At 40.4% G+C, this 12,987-nt stretch overlaps 1 protein-coding gene across 1 annotated transcript; it reads right to left on the bottom strand.

Annotated features, from left to right (window-relative positions):
* Window positions 1-883: 883 nt before the first annotated feature.
* zc3h15 (zinc finger CCCH-type containing 15) lies at window positions 884-12,604 on the bottom strand. The gene is made up of 10 exons (XM_061237076.1): window positions 12,419-12,604; window positions 11,436-11,537; window positions 11,009-11,117; window positions 9,249-9,401; window positions 8,960-9,051; window positions 6,744-6,929; window positions 6,236-6,382; window positions 3,147-3,260; window positions 2,628-2,760; window positions 884-2,064 (listed from the first exon to the last, which is right to left on the bottom strand). Exons 1-10 carry the CDS (start codon window positions 12,494-12,496, stop codon window positions 1,895-1,897), a joined length of 1,284 nt encoding a protein of 427 aa, XP_061093060.1. The 5' UTR covers window positions 12,497-12,604; the 3' UTR covers window positions 884-1,894.
* Window positions 12,605-12,987: the final 383 nt, after the last annotated feature.

The raw sequence follows: 12,987 nt of genomic DNA, 5'->3' as shown, positions 1-12,987 counted from the left end.
AATATTTGAAGAGATATGGTTTCTCGTATGTCGGTTTTGTTAATTATGTATCAATTGCCAGGATATGTTCACTTAGCAGAAACTTGGGTGAGTGCTCTGAATTTTGAGGAACTATAATTTTCACAGATCAGGAGGAAGCACTGCTTTTTTTAAGTACATTTCTGATTTTACCTGTTTTCTCCCAATTTGGTAGCCAATTGTGTCCTATCTATTCCAATTGCCTGCGTGTTAGTTGGGATACACCACCTACAGCGATCCTCAGAACGTCTTCCCCATCATCTCGCCCACGACCGTAATTCCGAGGCGCCTGGGGAGCCTATAATGCCGCTCCAAACCTATTGGCAGTTTGGCAGGACCTGGACACCCTGGTCCTCGGTGTGCAACCGCAACCAACTGATGCCAGCATCAAAGTCTGTTACATTAGGCATGCGCCACGGACTCTTGGCAGATGCACTAACCACCGAAAATGGGGAACAGGCATTTCTTCTGATTCACATCATAGGAAATGCCTGTGAAGTGATATAATTCAGCATATATCCAGAAATGGGATTCTAAAAAGGCTAGTTACCAACATCTACGGAACAGGAAATTATTTCTGCAGGACAGCTCTCGATTAGATCGTTTGGGATTTTGAGATACAATTACATCAGCACATGACCATTTGTTTTCCTCGAACAAGCTTGGCAAAAGCACAGCTAAATGTAATTCAACTACAATCACAATACTTCTGAAAGCCAGCAAACTTATATGTTGGTAGTAGAAAAGCGTTTCACCAAATGGTTTTACAGAAAGGTCCTATTGTACCATTGCTTACAGGACAAAGGTACAATACTGCATCTTCAGTAGGTGATTCAGCCATTAAACATGGGAAATAAAGACCAAACATGGATGAGAACATTTATTAATTTACAATGCTTCTCTGTGTATTGGTGAACGGTAATCTCAAACACACAAGGACTGCACATTTAAATTACCTGCCAGTATGTTTCCTTTATTTTGCCTTCTACAAACTTGAACTTGCAGTCAGCAGTAGAACAGTCAGTCCTGAGCAGCAGAGGTCTTCTGTAATTGGAAAGCTTCTCGTGGTGTGCTTATTATTATGCAACCCATCTTAACTTCATTACTCACTCTGAAGTACAGTAATTTAAACAGCAATTCAAGTCGCCACTTTAACGTGTGAGAACTCCAGCAGCGCACGGCTGTTCTCGGCAGATTTTGTCCCGACATACATGCATTTTCATCCTGCTTCAGAATTAGCTCAAATTTTATTACTGAAAAGTCTTTCGCAATCAATACACAATAATCCATTTGTGAGCACAAAAAAAAAAGAAGAAAATAAATTATGAAAAAACTCTTGATCATTTGATTCCAAAGCACATCTGACAATCGGTTGCTGGTAAATTTACATGCTCAATTTTTCCTTTTAAAGTTCTCCTGCTTGATGAATCGCAGCAAGTTGTTTTGGCAAATAAAATTCATGTTCTGCAATACGACAACTTAGGAAATGTAATTTTAAATGAGTATCTTGAGCCACACTGATATAGTTCAAGACAATTTATGTACATTTTTACATACATTTCCCTCCGTGATTACAGTCCATGCTAAAGCCTCAAATACTAAACGGACAGGAGTCCAAGCCCGGTAGCTGGGACCACGCAGGGACTGACTGCAGTAAAAACCATTCACTTGAATAAGATAAAGAAACCTTAAATGGATCACAGAGCTTAAAAAAAAAAAAAAAAAAAGAACATTTGCCATATCTATGTCTCCTTAAGCCCAGGGACTTAAACGGTTCTTGTGAGATTTCCGACAGGAAGATGTTCGCCGTGAAAACTGTCACCGGTTTCAAGCCTCATGTAGTCCAGGAAATGGTCGTTTGGCAGTAATCCTTAAGCTAGGCCTCCATGTCCAGTGTGTTGAGCTCTTCCTCCAGCTCGTCCAGGTCCTCTCCCGTGAACAGGTTCTCGTCTACGGGCACGTCCTCCGTGTCGTCGTCCAGACTCTCCCCCTCGCAGTGCTCCCCGTTCTCCTCCGCCCCGCCTGAGGCCTCGCTCAGCTTGTTGTCTGCAAGAAGAATGCACACGGCACAGGGTAGTGTGACTCCAACTCCACCAAAACCGAGACGGTTCACTTCGTTGGTTCCCTCAGGTCTGCGACCACGTTTCCTTTATGTCCTGTCTGAAGGGGCGTCTTGCGCAGAGCACAAGACGAGGAAAGAACTGAAATGGAAAGGCTTTCACGGCTACAATCTCTTTTGCGCCATTGTGAAATGATTATGAGCGAGATTACAATGAGGTATTTAACGCTCAACTGTTTCAAATCTGGCCGTTCTAAAGAACTGCAGAACTGTAAAGTAATAAATCAAATTCAGGTGCTTTGTGTGCATGTTAAACCAGGGGACTTTCAGGAGCCTGATTGTACAATGAGACACTGCCATCAGTGCCATCTGAGAACCTCCCAGCCTACAGTTAAAAAATATTAATCCACAGTGGATTTGTAGCGTTTACTTGAATGTGGCCGACAGAGGGCCGGCAGGAAGAGTATGCCTGAAAGGTAATCTAATCGTAACCGATCTGGTTTCTTCTCGCTATCCACCCATCGCCTGAAAGGGCAGTCGTATCTCTTACCGTCCGTTTCAGCTTCTGGGTGAGATTTCGCTGAAAAGCGGTCAGCTGACGCCACAGTGATTCCTGCATCGTCCACTTCCTTCGGCACAAAGCGGGCCACATCGATGTCCTGAAACACCTGGACATCTTCAACCTGCAATGGTAACATAAGAATGGAAACAAACGTTCAATGTTGTTTTCTTGCTAGAATATTAGCTGATTCAAATCTTGTCCCATTGATTCATTAACTTTACTTCTACTACAGAATACAAAATTTACTTCCTACATGTTCAGGAGAGACTCATCGTTTACAGTTGTTTCAGAGGTATCGGTCACGGTGCTGCAGCATTGATATTAATCAAAAATTAACACCAATAATTTTTGGTGTCTCTTAATCAAAATTGCTGTAGCAAGACTGTTTAAGCAGCTGCTTAAAGCACTTATTTCTAAAATAAACTGGCACTCAAAACCGTTAAACATTGTACAATTACTCACAGAAAGGGAAAACACAGCGCGTTCTGCATTTTAAGAAAGGCTCACCTCCTCAACAACGTCCTCATCATTGCCGTTCTTTTCATATTTGGTGTCATCAGCCTCTTCATCATCGTCATCCACCAGCTCTGGGCGGAACTCGAACACTTCTCGACCACTGACCTACGCAACCAAATTATTTATATAATTTTCAAATTCAGTTAGTAAAGAATGAACATAAAATGAACTTCAGGGTAAATCCAAACAATGTGACACCAGTACCAAAATGTGAACCTGTCTTGTGGATCAAAAGCCTGCCATAGAGCAATAGTGCATAAGCTGAAGTCACAAGATACCAGACATGAGGTGTTTTTTGGTTTTAAAATTGGCCGCCATATTATGCACACATTATTATGGTCAAAATAGCTGCATGGATGTACAACTGCTTCCTGTTATCTTGCAAGCTGTGTAGCTGATTGATGAAACCTTATAAAGACAGGTTATCAAACAGATAACGGAAATTAGCCATATCAACATGATTTTATGATAATTAAAACTCAATCAACAGAACACCCATTGAGTGATATTTGACGGTACCTATTTTTCCTCAATAATGAATCCCCTGCCAATCCAGCATGTATTAAGAGTGAACATGTGATGTAGAGTGATGTATTCTTTATTGCATGGGTTCAGTAAAATTTGTAATATTAGTTACCATAACATCAGTTACCACCCTGTAACATCAGTTACCAGACATTTTTTGACTATTACTAAAACGGTGATTGTCATCTTGCAGGTTTTGACGGTCCCAACCTTTTTATCTAGCAAGTTTATTATTTCTGGTTTTTCATATTTCTATGTCCTAAATAATCATTGCCTGCCATTATCATGAAGTGAAGGATGTCATAACGTACACATTATCCAATTTGTTATTTAGATTTTCAGTCTTTTCTCAAACCATTTTTTTGTCTTCAGTTCTTCTCAAGTCAAGACTTTTCGTTAGCTTCTTATGCCTGAAGTAATGATGCAAGGACACTCTGCTGGTGAAGAAACCACCTAGCAGTGTGATGGTAAATTGTCCAATTACGTTTGCTGTATAAAAACACAGCAATCACAATGGTTTAAATGTGATGATTTTGTTTAGTTTGGCAAGCAATGAAAATGATATGGGTTTAACAAAATTATTTAACAAGGTCGTTGACACAATGTTTGTAGATAGTCCTGCCCATTTCCAGGCATCAACACATATTGGACAGTTTAACAATGTAGAATGAAGTAATCATTTTTAATATTTGGTTGCGTATCCTTTCAATGCAATGACTGCTTTAAGTCTGTGATGCATAGACATCACCAGATGATGGGTATCTTCCCTGGTGATGCTCTGCCAGGCCAGTGCTGCAGCCATCATCAGTTCCTGCTTGTTTCTGGGACTTTCCGCCTTCGGTCTCTTCTTCAGAATGTAAAATGCATGTTAAATTGTAGTCATATCCGGTGATTGACTCAGCCAGTCAAGAATTCCATTGTTTGGCTTTCAAATCCCCCTTTGTTTCTCTAGCAGTATGTTTCTGGTCATTGTCTTGTTGCATGATGAAGTGCCGTCCAGTAAGTTTGGATGCATTTGGTTTTATCTGGCAGATAAAATATTTCTGTAGACTTCAGAATTCATTCTTCTACTTCCGTCTGCAGTCACATAATCAATGAAGAAAAATGAGCCCATTCCACTGGCAGTCATACAGGCCCAAGCCATAACACCCCCTCCACCATGTTTCACAGATGAAGTGGTATACTTTGGATCATGGGCATTTCCTTTTTCTCTCCACACTTTCCATCACAATTGGTGTATGTTAATCTTAGTCTCATCTGTCCACAAGACTCCACAAGTTCTTCAGGCTTATCTGTGGTTTGCATCTTGTTCCCTTGTAATGTACCGTCTGGTGTGGTCTTCTACGAACAGTTGACTGTGGCACATCTACATCTACATCCAGGGGCGCGTCTGATCAGTTAGGAGGGTTTTATTCATCATAGAGAGTATTCTCTGGTCATCAACAGTGGTCTTCCTCAGTCTACCGAGTCTTTTGACATAATTTAGTTCACCACTTGTGTTAAAAATGAACCAAACAGTTGACTTGGGTATGCCCAGGGTTTTTGCAATGTTCCTGATTGATTGATTTTAATTCCTGAGCCTTATGACGGCCATCTTAATTTATAGTCACTGCTGTCTTCCTGTCGTCATCATGTTGTTCATTCGGTGTTCTGCTTTTGCGGCAAGAATTGCCGCCGGTCTAGAAAAAATAATAGCGAGATTCCAACAGCAGGGGTCAGCAGTGTTACGTTTCGGGGTGACTTGCCACATATAGAGGATTGCTTAGCGCCGATTTGGATTTATCATTTTTATTTGGGTAAAAAAAAAAAAAAAAAAAAACCTACTCTTTTAGGTGGGAAAATATTAGTTGTCACACCTCTTGATTTATAATGATAGTTATTGCAATTTATGTAGCTTTTAATGAAATTTCCATTTGACTTGTTTTTGCCCAGTAACCGGCTGAGCAGTCATTTGTAGGAAGATTACCCATAGTCCTTGGGTTGTTTTTTGCACAACCTCCACTAGGTGGCAAATGTGAGCACTCCACTCCAGGCTGTTGTGAGCCCACATGACGGAAGGGGTTGAAAAATATACCTTCAAAATTACCTTCCACCATCTGCCGGGTACGGCTTACAGCTGCACAAGCTGAAATTTCAGCAGTATGCACCATGTTGCTGCCAGTGAATGCAATTTTTGTACTGATGGCAAAACTGAGAGTTGTCACTAGTTACCTAGTGACAGCATTATGACCTTGTGTAGGATAGTTTTCAAAAAATCATATTGTATATTTGTTGGTAAAAATGCTTCAGTAAGATCTGGCATTCAAATGCTAAATTATTAATGATGAGATAATATTGATTTGTACCCCCGTGAGGTAATTTGTCCTCTAAATTTGACCCATCCTAGTTTCAACCCCAGAACCTCCTTCTTAGGGGAACAGGCTATTTGCGTTAAACAGCAGGTTTACCAAGTGTACTTAGTGGAATTGAAAGGACTTATAATGAACAAACTACCTTCATAAAATTAGAAAAACTTGTAAAGGACCACCACGCAAGCATCAGACAGTCACACTCACCCCAAATGATCTGCCGGCTTTGAAGTCGGCTCTTTTCCTCTCCATGTCCTCCTCGGCTTTGGCCACCTTCTCCTGTCTTTTCCTCTTCTTCCAGGCCAGGAATGTTTCCAGGGTGATTCGAGTGACATTTGGTCCAAGGGCAGATCGCTGAAATGTAACACAATATGACCCAATTACAGCTTGCACAGGCCGCTCTTAAATCTTAATAAATAAATAAAAGAACACCAAAAGCTGATAAAGAATGCCTCATAGCAGGTGATTTCTTGAAAGTGCTGTCACCCGTTATGCTAACTGACACAATCTCCTTCCATTCTCCAAATCCTGAAAGTGGTATTTTGCAGTGCTAAAATGGCAGCAAAAAAAGTCTCAATTCTGTTTAATATTACATTAAACAGAAATTTTACACACCTAATTTGCCCAGACGACCCCAACATATGCAAATTACTAGCATCATCTTATTTTTAAGCACTATTCTGCAACAAATGGGGAAAAAAAAGACAGAACTTGCCTCATTCTCTATCAGCTCTTCCAGTGAGATTTCCTCCTCCTTCTCTTCCTCTTTCTTCTTGTCTTTCTTGAGCACAAACCCAGGTGGGAGGGCATGGCGGTACATGCAAACGTCTCCTCCACCAGGGCAGACCCAGAACCAACCATACTTGCTGTTCTCGATGGCGTCAAGGAAATATCTGCAAACCTAAGACACCCAAACACCACATCACAGAGGGCTCATTTCATCATTCGCACCCATGCTGATATACAGTGCCCCCCAAAATGTTTGAGACAAAGACTCATCATTTATTTCCCTCTGTACTCCACAATCTGTGATTAGTAAAACATAAAAAAAACGTGGTTAATGAGGTCCAAGGTATCAAATGAGCCCAACAGATATGCCATAGATACACAAAATAATTGTTTCTCCTGAATATTTTTTCCATTGAGTTCAACATAAAAATTTGGCAAGAGAAACTGTTACATTTCCACATCCACTGCATATCTGGCAGCAGCATGGTGGTTTGAGGCTCATTTGATACCTTGGACCCATGGTGACTTGAAGCCATTTAGTCAGCAAATGCGTTCCATACTGTATCAGCATAATTTACTGCTGAATCTAGTCCCACCCCCCAATGCCCACAGAGATCCATACAAATGCAGAGTTTTAGTATCGCTTGAAAGACAACCTGAAAATAAGATATCCAGACTCTGATGTTGATTGGTCACAGACATCAGGAAGTCATGGCATGCAAAGCATATGCAACAAAATACTAAACATCCATCCATCCATCCATTATCTTAACCCGCTTATCCTGAACAGGGTCGCAGGGGGGCTGGAGCCTATCCCAGCATACATTGGGCGAAAGGCAGGAACACACCCTGGACAGGTCGCCAGTCCATCGCAGGGCACACACACCATTCACTCACACACTCATACCTATGGGCAATTTAGACTCTCCAATCAGCCTAACCTGCATGTCTTTGGACTGTGGGAGGAAACCGGAGTACCCGGAGGAAACCCACGCAGACACGGGGAGAACATGCAAACTCCGCACAGAGAGGCCCCGGCCGACAGGGATTCGAACTTAGGACCTCCTTGCTGTGAGGCGGCAGTGCTACTCACTGCACCAAAATACTAAACATGACTACTTTAATTTACATTGCTGTGTCCCAAACATTATGGTGCCCTGAAATGGGGGGGGCTATGTATAAACACTGCTGTAATGTCTACACGGCAAAACCAAAATGTATAAAAATGCATTACTTTATTAAAATCTGACAATATGCACTTTAACTTAATCGCATTTTCACACAATCAATCATGATTTATTTTTTTAATCATTCCATTTAAATGTCAACATTCTACATCAGATAATAGCCTAATTGTCAAATAAGAGATAGGTAGGGAAATCGACAGACAATGGTGCAAATGCAAAAATTGGATTTTGTACAAATACCAGTCGACTGGTCTAATGATTTTACCTTTATGCCATGGGAAAAATCCTTCATTCTATTTACTCTCGCACTCGTGGCTAGTCCCATCTAAATTTCTACTTATCATTGGATGTCCCAGTTAAACACTGCCATTGTAGCCATTTATCGCATTGGTGGATTAACTGGGATATAAATCCAATTAACAAGAAAACTGTAGCTTTTATGACCTTTCCCGTAGCACCATAGCAGAGGGTCAAAAACCTGATGGCCTGGAAATGCTGTTCTCCATTATAAATTACAAAAGTTATTTCAGCAGTGAGCATTGCTTAGCAACAAGCATGGTTTCATAGGATTCACATGAACGTGCATGGCTAAGACCAGGCATAGCTACAACTAGGGTAATTTGCACTTGGTGCACTCAGGGTGAATTCTGATCACAAGGTTGGACGTAACCAGGTCCGTAACCTGGCAGCTACAACCAAATTCATTACACCCAGCTGGTGCCCAGAAGGTAAATTAGATTAATTAAAGCCTGATGGACCATATGAATGAAAAGCGAGTATATACAGCTGATGCACTACATTTTGGCACCTATACTAGGGAACTTAACCCTAAACATGCCAGAGCCAACTGTGCCCAGCACCATACCTGGCTGAAACATCACCTAGAATTTCTGAGACTGGGACACTTTTTTTCCCCCAATTCAAAGTGACCGGCTATGGGATGGACTGATGGCTGTGATTGGGCTTCCACAAAAAGTACAGCATTGAGAACGAGAAGAGTAGAGACGCAGCTTACAATCTGCGTTTTTGCCTTCTTCTTTTCAGCCTCTCCGTGCTTCTTGTTCACAACTTCCTCCAGCTTCTTCTCGTCCCAGTTATCCATGGTGTCTGAATAACATTTTTTTGGGAGAATGAGCATAAAAGTTAAGAGATCAGGAATCAAGGGACCAGGAGGACCTGATACTCATCACCAGGCCATATTTCTGTAAATATATTCCAACATAATTTCATCCTATTAGTGGTAACAGAAGCCAGCTCTTCAAATTCAAACTACATCGATAACAAAACAAGCAGCAGGTTTGTACCCTTTTCCAACTCCTCATCCCTGCCGTCGACATAGACGCTGCGCTTTTCGCATTTCCTCTCCAGCGTCAGGTCATGGGAGAACTTGCACTTGTCCCCTTTGGTGCACTGGCCTTGCTTGAAGAAAGCACACAGCACCGACTTTGGGTCCACACCTGGAGAAATGCAAACAAAAGTGAAATGGTTCAAATGACACAAATAGATTGTGCTCTTTGGATCAGTGTCTAAATCTAAACAATGGGATGCAATGCCAACTCTGCAGAAAACATTAGAAAGGGAAATAGATCCCAAACAAAGCACTTGCCATATTACATTACATTTTAGCATTTAGTAGACACTATTATCCAGAGCAACTTTTCTTTTTTTTTTTTTACATACAATCAAATTATACAGTTGATTATCATACTCTGGAAACATAACATTATTTTCCAAGCTGCTTGGCAGGTCCCTAACATTTCTAAATATATAGAATGCACTTTACCACACACAAAAATGGTCTTTGGAAAGTGAAAACAAACTAAACCTCACTCAAAAACCCCCCAGTGGCAAAACAATGCATTCATTAAGGTATACCAAAGAATTGTTCTTCAAAATAAAATATGGCAGAAATGATCGTCTTCTCAGGAGTGGAAATTTGTCTCAGCCTTCACCTATCATCAGCAAATAGAGAACAATTCATTTGGTGAACACCATTGTGAACATGGCAACACCACAAAAGTCAGGAAACCAACTGACCAACAAAAATTGAGAACACTAAGTATACAATAGCTCTTTGAGAGCTCATATTCTGGTAGTTTTCAAAAAGACCTCAGCCTCAGTTATCATATAACTGAGCAAAGACAAATTTGCTAAGCTAGAGAAAATGAACAGAGGTTCATTTTAAGGACCCGTTTATTCTGATTCTAAGAACACCGGTGTGAGTCTTTTCCCAAATATGCATTCAAATAATCAACTATGACAGCTAATTTGGCACCAATTGTTAAGATACAAAAATGCCTGTACTGCTTTTGAAACATGCAAATGTGAAAATACATAAGCACTACAACACATCTTCAAAAAAAGTACAATTCAGAATGCATCACAAAACGTACAAGCACCAAAACATTTTTTACATAAAAGTGAATAGAAAATGACTTTGAAAATTAGGTATCTTTTTCAATGTGCAGTTCATAATTATATAATCAAAACATCATTAATTGTGCCATTTGGATTTTGATGTCCACCATTTTTCCCCCCCACAGAAAGTTCACCTGACCCCTGAAGCACCTTATGCACTGCTGCACACCAATAAAGTCTAGTCCTTGACTAAATCCTTGAATGGAGATTCACCATACAAAATTCTATTTAGTCTTTGACTAAGCCTAATCTGTGTCTGTGAAACTGGTCTTTTAAATCATTAAGTCAATATATTATGTCACAGAATTCATTCAAACGTAACAATCGTACTTAATAGGCTCTTACAGAAAAAAATCTACTTCAAAAATTGAAACAGAAATTGGGTTTCTTGTCAAAACTCTAAGGAAAAATGATAATTGCTTAGCAATAGTAGGCAATGATCCCACCAATTAATACAAAATCTTGGACGTACAAGTCCACACCGGAACACAAGGTATATTCCAGAGAACAATATTTTTAAGGACCTTCGTGAAACAGACCTCGGGACTTTGACACAACAGTGGGGGTGAAAACAGTCAGAGCAGAGGCACAATTCTTCCCACTGCAGAAAGCTACACCAAAAACATTTAAAAATAAACTTGAATACCTTTGCTGACTTTCTGAGCGACAACTACCGGTTTGAAAAGCTCATTCAGCTCAGACAGCTCTTTCTTCTTGTCCACCTTCTTGTTTTTATCACCTTCGGATGCAGCAATCTGGGACAATGTTAGGGAAGCAGAAATTATGAAAACGGAGAAATTCCTCAAATTGTCACCATTTCTGTGACAGGGCACTAATCACACTAATGGACAGTGTTGCTGGCCATCTGCTCTAGACCAATTCATATGAGCAACCACTGACCCCAAGGGTTGTTTTACAAGTTTGGCGACTTATGCAATATGATAAAGTTAACAGCAGCAACATTCATACATGATCATTAAAACTCACCTGGTTACAGGATTTATTTTTTCATTCATTAAGGTTGAACGTATTATGTATTGCATGGTATTCTAAGACAGTAAATATGTCGCTACCTGTCGGGCATTTTGCTGTCCATATTTCACTTGGTGCGTGACAGTTTTGATGAACTTCTGTTGCTTGGCTCCCTTTTTGTTCTTCAAGCCAAATGTCTTGTCCTTAATTGAAGATGTTAACCATTAGTTTACGTTCACTTATTTGTTTTACAGGATACATGATTGATAACGTGGCATAGAATAAAACCTAGAACATTGTACCATAAACACAGACGTTAGCTATGCAGAATGTCATTAGCTGGCTAACCAGGACGAACGGACCAGTTAAATTAGTCTAAGGCAGGCCGAATAGCTAGCTAACGTGCTAAATAAAATAGCAGGCCATCTGTCCTTTCTAAAAGCATTCGTGAAAAACATCCATAACACCGTTTTGAATTCATAGCTAGCACCATCAGTTAGTTAATGTTAACTGTGGCCCATATAACGTTACAGTGATTTCCAAGCTGGCATTACGTTAGCTGGTACAGTACAGGACGTTAACGCACCTGAAATCGAAGTGTAACATTAGCTTACTAGCAAAGTAATTTAAGCCTCGGATATGATCATGAACAGATCATTATAGAACTTTCAAGAAATAGTTAGCTAGCTAGCCAACTGTTAGCTCCTCGATAGCTGCGTCAATTTAAACAATTTCTGCTTGCTAAAGATTTAAGACGCTAAAGTTAGCTTAAATGTAGACTCCTGTCATTCACTTGATGTGGTATTAATTTAGCTATCTTTACATGCGGCAGCAAGTCAAGTATCGTTAGCGCAGGCCAGTAATACTAGCACTAGCTAACCTAGCTAGCAAGCTAAAATAGCTTATTATATCTTGCTAGCTTGTTAGTTAGCTAGGTCAGGCCGGAGAAATATGCGCTAGCTGGCTAAAGCCGCCATGCGACGAGGCCATGAATGCAGCATGGACTGGCTTCGTAGCTAGCTCTGTAACGTAACTGAGATAACGTTAGGCGGCTAGCCCACGGTACGGGTATTTGATTCCTCACCTCGATTATTTTTTCCTTCTTCTTTTCTTGTGTTTTCTTACTACCCGATGCAGGCTGAGCTGGTTTCTTTGGAGGCATATCGATATAAATTTGCAATTGCAAGACTTAAGCCCGGAGTCACACTCTACAGCTGTGGAACGACGAGGTGTTCCCTCCTCACTTGTTATTTCTTACCAGGCCCCAAGTGACAGGGTCGCAACGCATTATGGGTAGCATAACGCGAGCCTTCGTTTTGACTACAACCCAGTTACAAGTTGTTCAGTGGTGTGTTGTAGCAATAGGTTGTAGCATTTCTTGAACAGTACAGTTCTGCTTTTCATAACACTTTTTGCATATTTTCTACACTGTCACACATAATTTAAGGTATGTGGTGTCCAGTTCACCATTGAAAGAGATCAATTTAGGTGGATCATGGTGAGCCTCGAGATTCACTAATCCATGGATTTAAGATCAAAATGTGTTGAGAGCAAAATATAAATTGTTCAAATTGTGTAAATTAATAAAACAAGTAAATACAGAAATATAATTAAGGAGACTAACACTGTCTTGTTCACAGATGAGTGAGGTTT

This window comes from Conger conger, chromosome 3 (genome assembly GCF_963514075.1).
Source record: "Conger conger chromosome 3, fConCon1.1, whole genome shotgun sequence".
NCBI lineage: Eukaryota > Metazoa > Chordata > Actinopteri > Anguilliformes > Congridae > Conger > Conger conger.
Note: the sequence above shows the minus strand (reverse complement) of the source record. Positions and strands in the feature narration are given on the sequence as shown.